This window comes from Micrasema longulum, unplaced genomic scaffold (genome assembly GCF_059751315.1).
Source record: "Micrasema longulum isolate JH-2025_06_02 unplaced genomic scaffold, ASM5975131v1 h1tg002665l, whole genome shotgun sequence".
Taxonomy (NCBI): domain Eukaryota; kingdom Metazoa; phylum Arthropoda; class Insecta; order Trichoptera; family Brachycentridae; genus Micrasema; species Micrasema longulum.
In genome coordinates, this window is record NW_028279799.1 from 48,563 (window position 1) to 67,106 (window position 18,544).

General features: G+C 31.9%; 1 protein-coding gene across 2 annotated transcripts; it reads right to left on the reverse strand.

Moving 5' to 3' along the window:
• Positions 1-4,477: 4,477 nt before the first annotated feature.
• On the reverse strand, positions 4,478-13,045 carry LOC148271768 (uncharacterized). 2 transcript variants are annotated; one of them, XM_088240956.1, is made up of 4 exons: positions 12,906-13,045; positions 10,585-10,741; positions 6,344-6,463; positions 4,478-6,257 (listed from the first exon to the last, which is right to left on the reverse strand). In XM_088240956.1, the coding sequence occupies exons 1-4, from the start codon at positions 12,948-12,950 to the stop codon at positions 4,945-4,947; spliced, it is 1,635 nt and encodes a 544-aa protein (XP_088097082.1). In that variant the 5' UTR covers positions 12,951-13,045; the 3' UTR covers positions 4,478-4,944. The 2 variants fall into 2 exon arrangements, with proteins under 2 accessions (XP_088097082.1, XP_088097083.1); XM_088240957.1 differs by lacking the exons at positions 10,585-10,741; positions 12,906-13,045 and adding an exon at positions 8,157-8,486.
• Between the last annotated feature and the right edge of the window lie 5,499 nt (positions 13,046-18,544).

Below are 18,544 nucleotides of genomic sequence, written 5' to 3' on the forward strand. Positions count from 1 at the left end.
AGACACCAGCAGCTCTTTTTATGAATCAATTTAGCCTCTTCTACGGTCACTATAATTGTGCTAAAAATGCACTACACCTGAGACTTATTCAAAATTATCCCAATCACTGTGACGGATAATAAAAGGACACATTATTTCCTACAATAGCTACATTTAAGATACAGCAAATATTGCATTATCCTTAACGATTTAATATTCATATTTCATTCATCATCATCATCATTCTATGTCCGCTCCCTAGTTGGAGCATATGGTATCTACAAAGGCCATCCGTGCATCTCTATCGGCTGCCAGCTCCTGGTAGTTCTGACATAAATTACCGACGAACAGTCAGCAGGATGTCGAGAACTTGATGCCTTGTAGAATAGGCAAGCGTGATTAAGGCTCTCAGAAGACATCCGCAGTATATGGCCCAGACAACCGTATCGCCTCCGCTTAATGATAGTTGTCACCGGAGTTTGCTGCGTCTATTCTCTTATTACTTCATTCCTCACAAAGTCAAACCACCGCCCCAAATTTCTTCTGAGACACCTATTCTTAAAACTCAGTATTTTGCTGTTTTGGGCCCTAGTGAGGTGCCACGATTTGCATCCGTAGAGAATAGGTGTTATGCAGGCGTTATTTAGGCGGCATTTGGTTTTCACCGAGTAAATATGTAAATTAAAAAAAACTTCACGGAGTAAAAAAATAATAGACTACATATTTCATTAATTCACATTTATTTATTAGTAATTTACTTACCATAGATAGTTATGACAACTTACTGGTAGCTGTAAAAATTGTGAAAAATGTACTTAATAATTTAACTAATTATCTACTTATTCCATAAATTTTATTCTATTCACAAATAAAATGCTTTTCTGTTTTTCACAATAGCGGTGCAATAAAAGTATTTTTTTCTTTACACAGGACGGCCGTTAGAGAATGTATTGGATTGAATGGACCCACGAATTAATAGTATATTTAATTATACGCCTTTAAATAAAATCATTATCTGAAATAGCGCAGAACAAAACAATCAGACCACATTAATGTGAAGTGTTTAAGGACAAGTGTCCTTAGACACTTTCTCTTCCTTAGAAGAGAAAATATTTTGAGACCTTTCTATACGTAGTAAAATTTAATCAAATCATTTGAATATTGAGAAATTACATAGTATAAGTTTTACTCTAAGTGTTTATATAGTTGAATCTCCTTACAAACATTCCATTTTATGAAATATTGTAATCTGTTCTGACTTTTTATAAGCATCCATTAATTTTTCATAAAATGCCGTCAAGCAAGAGACCTCTGCTTTTCAATTGTATGCGCCATCAATTTTAAAATTCATAAATACAACATGAATTTATGGTATGCACTTGTGTAGTTATTCTTGTCTTATTTCGTCAGAACAGAAACAATATTCTATTTAAGTCTTATTACTTGTAAAAAATTCAAGATAAATGTCTAGTTGTTTAAATGAATATTTTAATCATTGTACGTTCATCAAAAAACGCATCTTGATACAAAAGTATTAAGCTGATATTTAAGTACTTAAATGTAATTTGTATAAGCAGATGTCAAAAGTCACCGAGCAAACAAAGTACCGAGTCATGGTCACCAAAACATTGTAATCGATTCATCGGTGAAAACAGTATTTCGCAGAACACTTATTCCCCCCAATTAACAAGGAATACACTTTGAGAATCAAACTCTTCAACTATATTAATTTTATTTGTATCAATAATAAAAATAAAAAAGTATCTTATGTAGGACTCCATATTACAAGAGTTAATAATTAAGAAAAAAAGTATTCTCCTGTTTATTGCTTTGGTCGGTTACGATGTTTAGGCAATCATGGGTCAATATATTCTAACTTCCTTTATTTCAAATTAGCAAAAATTTGTATATTTCCGGCAAAGGGGCGATTCTAATTGTAGATTCCGAAACAGTAAAAATCTATGTTAACGGGTTTTAAAATAAACTATTTTTGACATGTAAAAAATAATGCAGTTCATCAATTTCTCATTTAATTTAAAATGGATTATTTGAATAACTTGATTATTCTATATCCAGTTATAATTAATTTTATCCATTGCGAAAAAAGTTACCTATAGAAATGTATAATTTCTTTGGATTATTCAAAAGCAAAACACGCTTTCCCGAAATGATTGACTAAGCACTTAATATTATTCCACGCATTTACTCAATTGAAAATTAACAACTGAATACTAATTCCCAATTTTTTTAATTTCATAATCCCCTATTTTTAAGGTAGAGAAAAAAAAATTTTTTTATTGAGAAATGCAAAATGTAATTTTACTATTTTACCCAGAAGATCTGGTCCATTTTATAATTTGTGCTATAAGTGTAATGAATGTCAAATAAGTGTAGTTATATTTATGTCGCTTTTATTTTTATTTACGTATTGTTAATAAAATATTATATTTGTATGTTATAACTTTTATACATTTAGTTGAAATATTGATTTTTAGATTTACAAGCAAATTGGGTTGTAACATACACTTTGTAAAGAGAATGGTTGGAGATTATAATATTATGTATGATTTTATAACACAATTTATTTATTGTAAGAAAAATGTCATATTGAAATAAGTCTAATAAATATATTCTGATTAAAAATTTAGTTTTTTTTATTTATAGTGTTTGGCCCCTTTATTTGGAAACAAAAAAGTACAAGGGTTTAAAAAAATATTTGTATTTAAAGTACAGCCTATTGGGAAATTTATTTAAAATAGATCGCATGTATAAAAAAAGACAACAACATAACATTTTGAATAAAAATGTAAAAAATAAAAATTACTAAGCTCTATTTTATATTGTGTAGCAAATGGCTTCCACAAATAAGCCCCCAGCCTGTTGCCGGTCTTCTGTGTGTCCTTGAATCCCACAGTTTAAACTGTCAGCAATGGCGGGACGTCCAGGACTAGAGAACCCGATGATGTGAAAGCTATGGAAGGCTTTAAGAAGGCATTCTCGCAGTATGTGGCCGAGCCAACAGTAGCATCTCCATTTGATGACAGTCACAGGAGATTAATCTCGGCATGTCTGTTTCTAATAAGAATGCAAGATGTTAAGAAGTTTGGGTTACATAAAATTTGCACGGAGAAACAATTTACATTTTTAAATGTCTTCAACATTTGGAAAGAGAATATGAAATACGTGCAACTTTTCTAAGTTTACCTCTGCAAATGGAATGAAATGTCAAAGTTTTTTTTTTTAAACAAAACACCATAAAAATACAAAAAAACCTAATCGAAATTCATGACCTTACATTAAATAATTTGTAAATTATTTTTATAGTTGGATAATTTATACAGCGCCGTTTTTGTAAAAATCACCTCGAGGGCGCTGTACAATAAATTAATATCTCAGCACGTAAATTAATATATCAGAGCAGGCGCTCTGCGGACCGACCATGAGGTCGATTGGAATTATAGTTCCTTGTTTTTTGAAATTGGAAAATTATGATCTATTCCAATTATAACATATCATCTCGCAGCTACAAAGCGCATGGTCAGTAAGAAATCTAGACCCTATTTACAATATGTTTTAATTTGACAATGAAGTTTGATTTTTGAAAGACATTGAAATTAATAAAAAAAGTCCTTTTCTTTTGAAAGAGACTTTTTTTATAACAAGTTAGATTATAACAAGTCTTGCAGCTACTAAGCGCATAAAAGGTTGAAATTCGAGACCCCATTTACAAAATTTAGGTATTTGACACATAGTTGATAACATTTACATATATTGAAGCTAGATTACCACATGGACGAGTGGAATTCTAGCAACTTAAAATCAAATCAATAAATTTACAAAAAATAAACATCAAGCAGAGAAGATAATTTGTCAAGTGTTCATGCTAAAAAATAAACAATGAAAAACTAAATAAATAAAGCACCACTTCAACACTATAATCGTAATGTTGTATATATAACTGAACCCACATAATACATATTATATAAACATAATTATCTAATTATATTTCATACTTCAATGCTGTTAAGCACATACTGGCAATTGGATGAAAGTACCGAAGGAATTATGCCACTTTTTGTACTGTAAAATAATCATAATACAAAGTCAAAAGAATTCTAATAAATCTGAGAATTTTGCCAACAAGTAAACAATCGGTTGGACAAAAGCTCTCCAGAAAATATGTTTAAAGATTCTTTACATCAAAGAAACTTGTTCATTCGGCTGATGTCATCAGATGACACCACAATCTTAAAAAAAGAACAATGTGAGGAATGATTACTCATTTTTTTCCACTGTCTGTATGCACTATTACTCATTTTTTTAATATGAACAATAGTTATCAAAAATAATAACTAAAAAAATATTCGAGTATCATAGATAAGTTGCTTATTTTTACTAAAAAAACAAGCTCTCTCATCATACGCATGATACATACTACCATGTATTTTGAAAACAACCTATGCAAAAGTAGTGTGTTGCATAAATCAGCTAAATAATGTTTCTGTTAAATAAATTTTATTAGGAGCATAGTTTTAATACTGATTTCAACATAGGGCCACACCACAATATTAAATAAGTGTTCAAACATGTATGTTTAAGTACTAATTTTCATCAATAATGTCTTGAGTATACCCAAATGTTTGTAGACAGGCTGGTTTTCTGCCCTAGGGAGTTATTTAGGTCTAAATTTGTTGCAACAGAAATGGAAAACATTTTTGAGAATGGAATATGGAAGCCTAAGCATTTTAACAGGGCTTATGACCCTGTCATAGCTGGTTTAAGTGGCCACTTTACACCGTGTAACATTCTAAAGTGGCCATTAAAACCAGCCAATGACAGGGCATAAAAGCCCTGTCAATGGCAAAAAAAAATATATTCCCTTCAAAAAATTGTTTTTTATCTTTGTTACAAGAAATTTAGAACTAATTTTAGCAGTCGAGTTTCATGATTATGTTAAATAAAATGTTAATCGGTGGGACTGTGTCGTGGCGTGCGTGTAGAATACTTCCTCTCCAATCTGTCGTTCCACTGCTGGGCGGTGTACTGGACGTATCCAGGGTCTGTTGGACTGCTAGGTCCGCCATTATAATTCAAGTTATCGTCATTTTTCTTTACCCCTGCCATCGGGAGGAGAAACGACACAGCGGGAAGTTCGTTACTTTCAACTTGAGATGAGGCTTCCCGTTTATCCATTTTGTTCGGTTGCTTCTGCAAACCGAAATACTCGGCTATCTGCTGAAGAGTGGGCGGCTTCGAAGATCTAAGAGTGTTCATTCTACTTCTTAATGTGTCAGTTTGGGATCCGTTATCTGATTTTTGATGAATGTTGTAAAGAGATAAATTGTCGTACACTCCGTAGCTTTTGTTTGATTTCTTCTCTTTAATGCTGGCGAATACCGGAGTCTGTAGCTCGGGAAGGTAATCTGATCTTACGGGAAATGGCGGGAGTTGCTCTTCTTCAAATTTCTCCCACTGTTTGTGTTTTTCATAATCAATTTGCGATAATCCCATTCGAGGATAGTTTTTTCTATCATCTTGGTTCGTCATCCTTTCCTGATAGTCTTTCATGTATTGTTCGTTCAGCTTAGCAAGGCCTTCTTCATAGTTCTTCCTCTCTGTCTGCTTCTCCATTAGGCTCCGGGCGTCCAACATTTTAAGATAAGAAATGTTTTTGGTCATTTCTTCATCATGCTCGGGAATAGTGTGTATGGAGTTTCCAGAAGGGTAATGGTGTCTGCTGATTCCGTTGCTTTTCTGCTGGAGCGTGCTTTCTTCGACTGCGACACTTCGCTTAACGTCTCCATTGCGAACTGATCCATATTTCGTTTTTTCTATCTTCTCAAATGGGCCATCGACATTTTGGTGCGAGAATTTGTGATAACCGTTTCTTTCACCCGCTATAAAATCGTCAGTTTCATGTTCTTCGGCAGTTTCTAAATGTGTAATGACAGGTTTTATTGATTCCTCCACTTTATTCAAGTCTTTTGGTTCAATTTTATCTTTTTTCTTCATCTTTGTAAATTTTTCTGGGAAAAACTTGGGTCGTAAACTATTTGTATTAGTTTCGGGATTTTTCTTGTTATCGGGAGGTAATTTAGGGTAGGCTGCACCATTTTTCTCAGCGTCGGTTTGTGAATGTTTGCTGGTGATGAGCCTTCTAGCTCCCATGAGATCGATCAAGAACAGAACGGCTGTGATGAGAGATAAGACACCGAGAACAGCGGCATTGTCTACGAGACCGTCAGGAATAGAATCCAGAGAGGCTAACTCTAATCCACCTGGAAAATTTAAAAGAAAGTGTGAAGTGTATAAGAACAAGGAATTACTACAGCAGGATAATACTAGTGGAATAATATCTTCATACCTAAAACAACGAAAAAAAGTGCCCCTAGACCTAGGAGAAACCCTTCTAACACTCTTCTTCCTCTAGGAATTTCTCTGAAGATCTTAGCTAGCAATAGTCCCACTGTTATGATGACATATCCTAAAATCAAACAATAGGAACTTATTAAAATATCATATCCTTCATATAGTAGCAGAAATCATATCTTAATGAAACTATTTTAACATACTATAAAAGAACAAAAATAAATCTTTGTAAATGAATCATTATGCCGATTAGATAGGCTACAAAATGTATTGACAAATCATTGATTGAGACACTAATTTCACAGTAATTTAAGACAACAAAGCGTGAAATTCGATTCAAAATCACTATGCGACATATTGATTTAAAAATTCAGTCCACTAGGCATGAACTCACTTCAAAGAAAGGTAAACAAAATATTATGCTGTAGCATACATTTACTGCATAATAACTTTCCTTAAACCAGCAAAATATTACAATGACTTCTTATCTTTACATTACAAAGTAACAAGTGGGTAACTGGTTTCACTTTCTATAGGTGATAACAATTCCATTTTGGCCTGATTCCAGTCCCCCACAGCTTAAGTATGCCAATAAGTATATAAAACTTAACTAAACATCGACAAATTTAGTATTCCTTAACAAATACGGAAAGTCTTTATAAAATATTTAAGGTTCATACAGTAGACACTCGGTATAAAATAAATTCTATTTTACAAATTTATAAAGAAAAAATAAAAGAATTTGAGATGAATAGTCTCTCAGATACCAACATAATATTAAAATTCCTAAATTCCACAGAAGTCATGGTCAAAATAGGTTTGTCTTCAAAGGTGTAAAAAATTATAATAATCTTCCCAATGAACTAAAAACTATTAAAAATAATATATCAACAAATAAATTTAAAGTTAATCTAAAGAAATTTTTTGAACATGTGTAAAAACAACATTAAATTTTAATTAATATGAATGAATTATTATTTTATGTTTTTTCTTTATATATCCTATGTTTTTATTTTTCTTTCTCATGTACTCGTATTTAAAATTATGTAAACTCTTATAAATAAACAACTAAAACAGTGTAAGTCACTCTCCAAGCACAAGAGTTAGTCTCTTTTTTGGAGAGTTACAGTGATAACATTTACTAGATGTGTAAAAGTAGATATGTTTAGAATTTTACAAAAACATGTACTTTTTATGAAATTTATTAATAAAAAAAATAAATAAAAAATGTTTGCAGACAAGGGCTAGATTTTACATTGATTTTTACCCATTATATAATATTTTTGATTATTTTTGTTTTGCGAGAGTTAAGAGACACTTCAACCCTTGGATTGGAAAGAACAGCACAAAAGTTTATACCCAACAAAATCAACAGTACTCCTCCACATTTCCGAAACCGTTTTGAAGACAATAGGTCTTCCTATCGGTCTCACTCATACAAAAAAGTGATGTTTTTTTGTCAATAAATGAGTTACTCATTTCGCGATTATAATTTAGTTTAACTCTACATTCACTGTCGATTTGGCAAATTATATGGAGAGCTTTTATTGGATATTGTCATTCATCCTCATGACCATATTGCGAACCCAAAACCAAAATCAACAGGTGGAAGAGTTGACGGAAAATTAATGTTCAAACAAATACAGAAGGGGTCATAAGGGTTCCATACTTCCCATTCTCAAAAAACGTTCCGTATCTGTGATCTAATGTATTATAATTGATCGAATTCCAAAATTTAAAAAATAGTTTTGAGCAAATGGTACACTTAAGAATATAAAATAATTTTCGAGAGTTCGACGATAGCTTACCAACTATTGATCTGTTGGTGACCGACAGATCTTCTCATTTAATAGTAACCGCAATATTAATTTGCACATCATATTTTGAATAACAAAATCAAAATCGAGACAGTATGTCAAACAATGACGTTTGTTTTGTACATCTTAAAACAGGCTATACAACAGGCAGTAAAAGCTTAAAATAATACTTCGTATCACCTATATCAGGAACAAATATTGGTTTATTTGATAAATTCCGTATTGAAAATTATAAAATAAATAATAACTAGTTATTTAAAATGTCACCCGCGACGAATCGTGACACCCGCCATTCGTCATTGTAATTAGATTTTTATCGTTGTTTTGGTAGCACCGTAAGGTCACAGGTCACGATTTTAAAAGTTAATTATTCGTTGGAGGTCAAGATTTTCAAAACATCTGAAGGAATGATTTGCTTTTATGTTTATTTTATTAAGCTTTTTTGGGCAATATCTTCCAACCCACCAGTAAAATAAAAGGTTGTTTACGTTTTTTTTCAGGCGTGATTTAAACATAGCTACTGTAGAAACATCTGTGATAGTGGATGGGAGATGATTCCACAATTGAGCCGCATGGACACTATAAATATGTGCTAGAGAATGAGGAATTGCATTGCATCCAGGAATTAAGAGGGTACTTTGAAAATAAGAACGAATAGGAAAAAAGAAAAAAAAATAACAAAACCATGAACTGATCCAAGTTGAAATTTTTTTACGAAGGTAAGTATATTGAGCGTTGGGACTATAAAGTACAATAAACATACATAAGTTGGTGTGATAGTCTCTCCGCTGTCTAATTTCGAGCCATTTCAGTTGCCTACGATAAACGTGATCAGATTTCCTTAGACCAAATATATATCTACTGCATGTATTCTAAAGTCGTTTGAATTTATCAAGCAGTTTATAGCTTAAATCATTTATGGAAACATCAGCATAATTCAGAATGAGTATGCTTAATGCTTGTACGAGTGCATTTGGTACTAATGGGTAAGAATTTTTTTAGCCTTCTCAGTGAGTGAAGACTGAAAAATATTTTACTACTTATCTACCTAATTCATTAGTATAAGCTCGCCAGTAAAGGTTAATATAATTCAATGTTTATCCATTAGAATTCTTAGATTTTCACAAATTTCCTGTGCTGGAATTATCACCATTGATTTGAAATGGAATGAGAGAATATACGTCTAATTTACTAAGTAATCCTTGGCTTTGTGCCTACATAACTTGTGTTTAGATGGATTTATAAGTAAACCATACACCATACTCCTTTGTCTATGTTGATAACCTATTTAATGTATAGGACATGGATTTTATGGGCTTACTGGTGCTTTCAGATCTGCAATAAGGATATGGTTGTAAATTGTCTGCAAAGAACATTTGAGACATTCTTCTATCGGACAGGTAAACAGGGAAAATTAAAATGATGATTAAACTTCACTATGAGGTACTCCAGCGATTCTATCTACACATTCTGATTGGTGATCTGGTGTTTTGATAAGTACATTGTACATGAATACGATCTTAACCATTCTCTGACCGGTTGTGTTATATTTAGTATTTTGAACCTTACCTAGCAAACAATTTATCAAAATCGACTGAATTGACAGTGCTGCTGAAGTAATTATCTTAAATGTATATCTTGTTATTCATCGCGTATCGTATCTCATATGTAACTTTGGGCAAAGCAATAATTGTACTATGTCCCGCGCAAAAGCTTGATTGATTGTGATCAAGATGATATTTGATAGTAAATACTAATGATTGATTTGATTATATAAGCATATATGCAACTCGTTAAATGACCGGAAAAATGAAAGAATAATGGTCAGTAATCTTTAAAATAAAATGGTGAAGAATTTTTGGGCAATAGCACTATGAATATTTTCTCCAAGCTTTAGGAAAAACAGTATTTAAAGAAACCCTTAATAATGTGAGTAACTACAGGAAACATAATAAGTCAAATAAAACGTATTATTTTCATATTCAGCTAAACACTGCTCATTGATTTAGTGTTTATAGAAAGTAAATGTGTATACTTGAAAAGGAGAAAATAAAAATAGAGGACGTTCATGAGAAGGTGGAATACTTAAGCGCTGGAGAGTGATGAATTTATCGACATCCAGTTTTAGCATAGGTGTAACAAAAGTTACTATTTTCCTAAATGATGTAGTAATATAATTTGATTCAAAGGTTTGATTGTTGTAAGTTTATTTTATTTTCATTGTGAAGTTCTGGTGGACTCAGTTAACGCTATTTTCTAAAACTACTTCGAATGAGAAATGCGTCTTAAGTATCGATATGATCAAAACATTAAACCTTCACCCATCTTTTAGAATCATGAGTATTATTAATTAATTATGAGCACTATTTAGGAAACCAAATGAAAACGACTTAAGCAAAAAAGTATTCAAAAATAAAACCTCCGTAAACAGCGTCCCCAAATGACGCCCCAATAGAATCCCATGTGATGTTCCTTAACAGCGACCACTCTCTTGATATTTTTTGTAGGTAAAGTGCAAGTCTAACTGACTCATCGTCAGTCACTCGCTTGCACACGAGGCAGGCAACGCAAAGTATCTGTAAAACCACAATGATCATTTAGAATAATCCACAAATCATTTTCAAAGAAACTGTTTTCTTGGAACTATGATTCTGTGCCCCTATAAAAACGTTGAAATTACTACCAAATTACAAATACTTGTGGATATTTCAAAATATTTAGTCACGTTATTACGCTATATTTAGTTCTCACATAGTCAGAAATAAGAGAACTAATCCGCAAGGTGAAAATTATTCTACAATATTGATGTTTAAATAAACTTATTAATTGTTTATTTTTAATTAATTAAATTCTAGCCTTGTATGACTTAAATGAAGTATTCGAATAACTCACAATATTCTGGATACTAAAGGAAATGTTTTCTAGAAAAAATCATTCATTGTCACTAGTAAAATTGGAGCAATTAAAAAATAAATGCATAATCATCATAAGTATTATTGCATTAGTCGCTACGTTGGTCAACATACCCATTGGGAAATTAATGATGTTATTTTTTCCAATGGTCAATCGATTTCACTATTTTCTGATAGGTTTAAAAAAAGTTTATATTTACAGCTTTGACATCACATTTGAAGAGCTATGACTCTATTATAAAATGTAATGAAATATTTTTAATTTATTGGATTTTTTTATTTTTGTTTAAATAAATATTTGCGTTTTTATGATTAACCCATATATTTAATTTTGAGGGCCATTTTCAACGAGTTGTAAATAACTCACTGTTAGAAAATGGGAATCAAGTTGGGGAAGAGTAGGATTCGAACCACGGACCTTTGGTCCGTGAGTCCGAGACACTAGCCACAGAACCACAATCCGATTCAAATGTAAGCATGGTTTTTATACAGATACCAAAAAATAATGGTATTGTTAACTTCCGGTACCATATGACCTTGCATGGTTCTTATTGAACTAAGTCATAAAATATTTTTTCAAACATAACGTCAAAATACAGTTTCAATAGTAATAAATTAGTTTGTTTAAAAATATAACCATACGCAAATATATTTGACGAAAAAACTCATATTAAAACATGATGTAACCATGAAAAACTAATTTTAAAAGGTTTTTCTAAGACACAAGAAAATAATGTCATTGCTCAAACCTGTATCAGTAGGTATGGATTGTTAGAATTACACAATGCATAGGTACCTTTGCTTACAATTATGTACGATGTACGTAAGCACCCAATACAAAACTTTTGTATATGTGAAAAACAAAAGATTGCCTTGTGCATGAATATTAGTATGTATGTAAATATTATAAAAAATATGCTTTTGTAAATCATTTAATAGAAATTTAAGAATAAATAGCTTGTACGAAAAATTATACTTTATTTTCGTGCATACATAAAACTATTATTAAATTGAATAAAACGTACTCAGTTTTTAACATCCATATAATATTCTCTATTTTTATCAATGTGTTTGATGTGTAAGCTTTTAATGTTTGTAATTTTTTCACGGTTTTCATTTTTTTCATTATATTTTTGCACGTTGCGTTGTATGCTGTATCATCAGCAGCATTCCCCTTTCGAACCTAATAGTGCATATATGACACTGTATTGGTACACCAACCATAGCGGATCTTATCCCGAACCTTTTGGAAACGCACTTACCTTTTGACCACAAGACGGCCTTTTAAAATATATGTGTGTTTATGTAATAATATTTCTTTTTTATTTTTGCTATTATTGAATTATGTACGTGCTTTCACATTCCATTATGTTGTACCCCAATTCAACACAAGGCCCTTGGCGTTATAGAGTTTGGGATACGGAATTATTATATTTTTGGTAATATGTATGTATTTGTATAAATAAATAAATAAATAAAATAATGAATTTAACAGGCAGCGAGATAATATTGAAAATATAATTTCAAAAATAAAGAAAGAGAGTGTGTGAAAAAAAACGACATTAAATTCTTTAGAAAAGCGTTATTTCGATACTTTTATTATTTTCCTTGAACAGAAAAAATACTATCTGAAAACAATCCCAAAAATATTTAAAAATCTTAAGAAAAATTTTATAAATACAACTAAAAAAAACGGCTAAAAGCATGCAGTAAAAACAAATCACTTTTTTTTTAATCGATTAAATTGTACCGAAAACTATTTTTTTAAAGATTATGTTCTTTAAAAAAACATTTGTCGGGGATTTCCCCAAAAACCTATAATACGTACAACTTCGAAAACCTTCACCACCACCCACTTGTCACACACGACCATTTCTGGAAAACACGGCACTCAATTAAGTTGGAGCAACTCGTCGCTACATTTCCTGACCAAAGACAATTCACGGCTGAGCGAAGGAAACTGACTGCACACAATTCTTTAACTTCATTATCTACAATTGTTGTTAACAGGTAGGTTGGCTAAAGGTACATACAAGACAATATTACTAGGACCGACGACCCCCCCTCGCTCACGCCAAGGTGATAACACCTAGAGGTTGCACAAAACAATAATATGACATTATAGCGTACTTGTCATAAACAGGAGGGCTCTATAAGCAAAAACAAACATTATTCAAATAGACATGGAATACACGTATAGGCGTGATAAATAATTATGCGTTTAGTGCTATTGCACTATATAAATGAGATTTTCGATCGTCTTGTTAAGACATTTTCAAATGTTTTGAAATGTTGGGACATTTTTTTTAATGTTAGGAAATTGTTAAAATGTTTTCAAACGAGTTTGAAAATGTCCCAACAAGACGAAAGGCGTCTCAATATACGCTCTTGTACATTAAAAAAAATAAGTAGAATTAAAATCCAATAAACGTGTTTTATTTTGGATACATTACCAAATTTATTGTATTAGTTAAAATAAATAAAAGTCAGATATTTTAGATTTTTTTTCGATGCTACCGGTGCGGGATTTGATCTCCTCTACTGCTCATTATCGGATTCAATCCTTGGCCACCTTCTTCAGTTTTGACTTTCCCTCTACTCTAGTAAAGTATTAATTAACATACCTTCAAATTGATAAAAAAAACTTCTAATCTTAAACCGCTCAATCTCAAAACCTTTTTTTGCAAAAAAGTTAATATTAGCGTTTTTATGTTTTTATGATAATTTTGGGACCATTTTTTTTTAGTCGCAAACAATCGTGTTCGAAAATGGGAAACAAGTGGTGATAAAACGGGATTCGAACCTTGGACCTCCTGATCCGAAGTTCATGACACACTATCTACGAGATAATAACCCATCATATTTTATTAAGCTCTCATGGTGTGATTTTAAGAATTTTAACAAAATAGTTCACAGGTACATATTAAAAATTCACTCGGTAATTTAGCAATATGCAGGGATTGAGAATTAAAATTACTAACCGTAGATTCATAAACATACTTGAAAGTTATAGTATTTATAAACATTAGTTTCACAGCTGAACATGTTATTATTATTATTTTTTTTTTTTTAAATAAAAAGAGAAGTACTTGAGTTCTTCTTATTTACTCAAATATTCCACATTAAATAAAATCCATGAACTCTTTTGCAACCGAGATCTGAGACTAAGCAGAAGATGAAGAGCAATAAAAGTTTATGTATTGCCAGCGTTGCTGTATGGAGTGGAGCGTTGGACTCAAGTTTCAACTATGAACAAAATTGAGGCCTTTGAACTTTGGTTATGCAGAATTATGCTTCATATCCCGAGTCTCCAACAAAGCAATTTTAAGCATTATGAACAAAAAGAGGGAGTCACTGACCACTTTTAGAAGAAGAAAAGCCTAATACTTTGGTCGCATATTAGAAATATGCCTTTCTCCAACTTATTAAGGAAGGAAAGATAGAAGGCAGGCGGAGTATGGGACGGAATAGAGAATCATGGCTCAGAAATCACTGACAGTGGTTCGGTGTGCCGGATGCAGCAGCGCTGCGCTGATAAGACTGGCCCAGCATCGTGATGAATTCAGAACGATAGTCGCTAACTTCCGGTAGGAGTGGCAAAAGAAGAAAAGAAGACTCCAATATTTCAATTTTATGACCATTTCCTAAAATACGTAAATAAATGCTACTAGAAAAATGGAGATCAAGTTATGGTAGAGTGGGATTTGAACTTCGGACCTTTGGTCCATGAGTCCACAATCGTTATATTGAAGATTTTAGATTTTTTAGACTGTGAGATACAATAAAACAAATTTAAACTCTTAAACATTGTTTTTAATTATATATTAAAACATGGAAATTTATTTAAACGTACTTCAAAATTGAACATTATATTCTCTCTTTCATTATAAAAGTTATACGCGTTAACTTGTTATGAGTGGTCTGTGAGACGATGTTTGTGAATCTATGATTAGTTTTGTATTGCATAACTTTGATATTTACATAGCAATTCACATTACTTCGTATAATAAGGATTCGATTTATAACTGGGTCGACATAAGTATATCAGTTATTAGTTTTATTTTTTCAAGCTGTCTGATTTCAGTAATTATTAGTAAGTAAACAAAAAAATAAATAATATAGGTTGAGACGATGATGAGTATAGTTGAAAACATTTATAATTTAAGTTTACATGTTATTTAAATAATATATATATTAGGTTCTTCTCGGTAAGGATATTACGAGAAATTTTATTTTATTGTTTTAATTGTGAAATTAACATTTTTTGTGCAAATATATTTGAAATATAACAACACGTTATTTGCAATGATACATTAAACTAGACGATGTAATTAACATCACTTTCTCAGTCAATAAATACAAGTAATTGACATATTCGATTATACGTAATATCGAGGAAAGATAATACAAGACAATAGATAATATTTATTATGTAACTAGCAGATGAATCTCCGCATCCCTAAAGAACAAAGGATCACAATAAATCATTAAGATGGTCATCCTGCTTTTCTGTGATTGGTCAATTAGTATACTTTCTAACGGTTATTTGTCTTATTTTGTCTTGAAGCAGAACACTGCAACTTTATAGCATTAATTTTTATCGGAAAAAAGTGCAAACATATTATAAATACGACGAAATATAGAAAATAGGTTTGCGTTTCAAAAATAATTATCCAAAAAACTATTTCGATAAGATTTTAAGCTATCAGAAAGGATAATAACAGTTTTAGGTTTTATACTTTACGGGCTACATCGTTTTTCTCAGTCATCAATTATAAGATTTAGGAATATCAGATAATCTTTCAAATTTCCTTAAAAAACGGTCATTCACGAGTACGTTGCGTTGGTTAGGCTTCCCGCGGAGGATCACAGATTTATCACGTAATTATTAATATATTGACCTCAACGAAAGACTTCGTTGCAATCTTAAATTATGTCTATTGTTAATACTATTGATCAGATTATTGACAAAATCATACAAGTGAACGGACAAAAAATTTACAAGAATGTTCCGATTTCGTGGACTGGAGACGATCCGACCAGGGAATGCGAGGTAAATTAACTATTTATATTAGAACATTTAGCTAAGAGTAAAGTATTTATTAAAATAACGAATCAAGGACTTTTGAATCCGCGTCTATTTTGTTATATTAAACACAATAAAGTTTCTAGAATTTACGATGTATTCTTAATGAATTAAATGTTAGAAATGAGTAAGAGAAGATTGTTAGTTAATCATATTACATCTGAATGTAAAATCTGACCATCCATTAGTACAAGAGCACCAATGAACTTATATTGTATGCTTTAAAGTTCCCGTTTGAAATGCATTTTTGGGTATTCTTGAGGTATTTAAGTGAGGAATAGCATTATTAACGACATAAATGTATTCAAAATCACGGTTTTCTAATTTCATGTTAAAAATGCTACATTTTGAACATGTTTTATCAAAGTAGTCGTGTTAGAAAATTCTAGCTTTATCGTTTCTTACGAATAGAGTTCGGCGTCAGCTGTTCTGCCATTGTCGGAAAATATTTTTACGTATCTAAAGATAGTTCAAGAATTTGTCTAAAGAATTGGTGTAGATTTATAATCGTTTATTTAATTTAACAATCATCATAAGCCATAGCATAATAATTTCAAAAAAGCAAAAATCTTTAAATAATATTAATGCGAAACATTAAAAAAAAAATAGTTGTAATACATAAAAATAATTTAAGAGAGTCGCTAACATGTCGTGATAATGTAATTAACCGCCATCTTGACTTTTTTTTCATAAAATTATTATGCACTAATAATATTTGGCTGATGTATAAAGCGTTCTTTTTATGAAAAATCTTGAGGGCGTTTTATAATTTTATACGTAAACTTACATTATATTTTCTGATTTTTAAGCTGAGCGTATGATAAACGAAATAACGGAGGTTTCAATTGAGATCTGAACTGACTGGGACTGTCAATGATTCGCAAGTGTTAGGGCAATTATTGTTTCCAGGTAGAGGGTCCCATCTCCTAACCCTAGTACTTGAGTAGCGCCGGATTTCGATAAGTTTTCCTCTGCCTGAATCAAATGCTGACCTGAGAGTAGATATTCTTTGACATGTATTTTTCATTTTATTAGCCATTTCGCGAAGGGATTTGAAAACTGTTCTGCAAAGCTTATGTTTTTCCTGGGCTTTTTAACTAGTGTAAATTTCAAAGTTGTGAGATGTGAGAATATTGTATATGCGTGAACGGTGAACCACCAAATAAACATACAAATTTCGTTTGGAAAAGGCACTCGATAATTTTATTTGCATGCGTTTTTTCACACACAACGCACGCATAAGCAAAATGTATATTAGAGATTTGAATGTGCTGTAGGAACCAAAATTGATAACGTGAGAAATATTCTACTTCATTTTGAAAAACTTGAAAGAAGAGCGTACAATTTATAATAATAATTATGATTTTTTTATTCTTTTGTGACCGGGCGGATTAAAAATACTGTTTTGCGTGTGAAATGTAACCAAAATCCCGGACGAGTGCTTTCGACTCGATGGCTCTTCTCTGGTTAAAATCCTGAAGAAAGAAAACGAGTGGAGATAAGTGCGCCTCGTAGTGTAGTGGTTGACGCGTTCGCCTACCATGCCTGAGGCCCCAGGTTTGATTCCCGGGCAGGTCGATATGAAATTTTGTTTAGAAAAGTGGCTCTACACGGCAATATTTCACGTTTCTGGACTGATACCCGAAGCGTAAGGCTGATCACCTTGCGTTCATGTAACAGGTGATCGATATACGCTGCATTTAGTGTGCGAATGCTGTGCTTTATGCACCATCATGTGTGGACAGAGGTAAAACGATGATACTTTATTACTTACCAGTGTTGCATATTATGTGTTCTAAAATGACGCAATTATGTACAGGCGCCATGGCGCAGTTGGTTAGACGGCCAACTGTGAAACTGGCGTCGCGGGTTCGATTCCCACCGGTTGCAAGAAAAAAATCCTCAAAATATTTTTTCTCGATGCTGAAGTTCAGTGCTACGAGGAATTGGATGTAAAAAAGTGAGTGTACGGCAAAATTTCAATAAAACGTATGGAAAAAATAATACAATGAACTATTTTAAATGACGTCACAAGTTCTTTTAAATCAACCAATCATAGAGTAGTGAGGTGGATTTCCGGTTTCCGGGAGGTTAACTCACCAATTAGGACAACTCGCCGAAGTAAATTAGTGACGTCACGCGCAGAATAATTAAACAGTTAACAAAACATTACCAAAAATATAACGATGATAATACGAGACATAAAATTTTTAATATATATATTTTTTTATTTGGCTAAGTTTGATAGTCTTTTAATAAATAAAAAAAATCACCGCACTTCCTCATTGTTCTGTGTATTGTAGTGTACTTGCCATAACTTCCTTCCATATCCCCACTTTTCCACCTGCTGACGAGCCTCTAAAGAATATGCTTAGCGGGTT

Bases quoted from the DNA above. Each gene is read 5' to 3' on its own strand.
- LOC148271768 (XM_088240956.1), bottom strand. From the start codon at position 12,950: ATGGTCGTGTGTGACAAGTGGGTGGTGGTGAAGGTTTTCGAAGTT. The intron at 10,742-12,905 runs GTACGTATTATA...GTGGTTTTACAG, and splicing joins TGGTGAAGGTTTTCGAAGTT to ATACTTTGCGTTGCCTGCCT. The intron at 6,464-10,584 runs GTTTTATTTTTG...GTTTGATTTTAG, and splicing joins TGGGGACGCTGTTTACGGAG to GATATGTCATCATAACAGTG.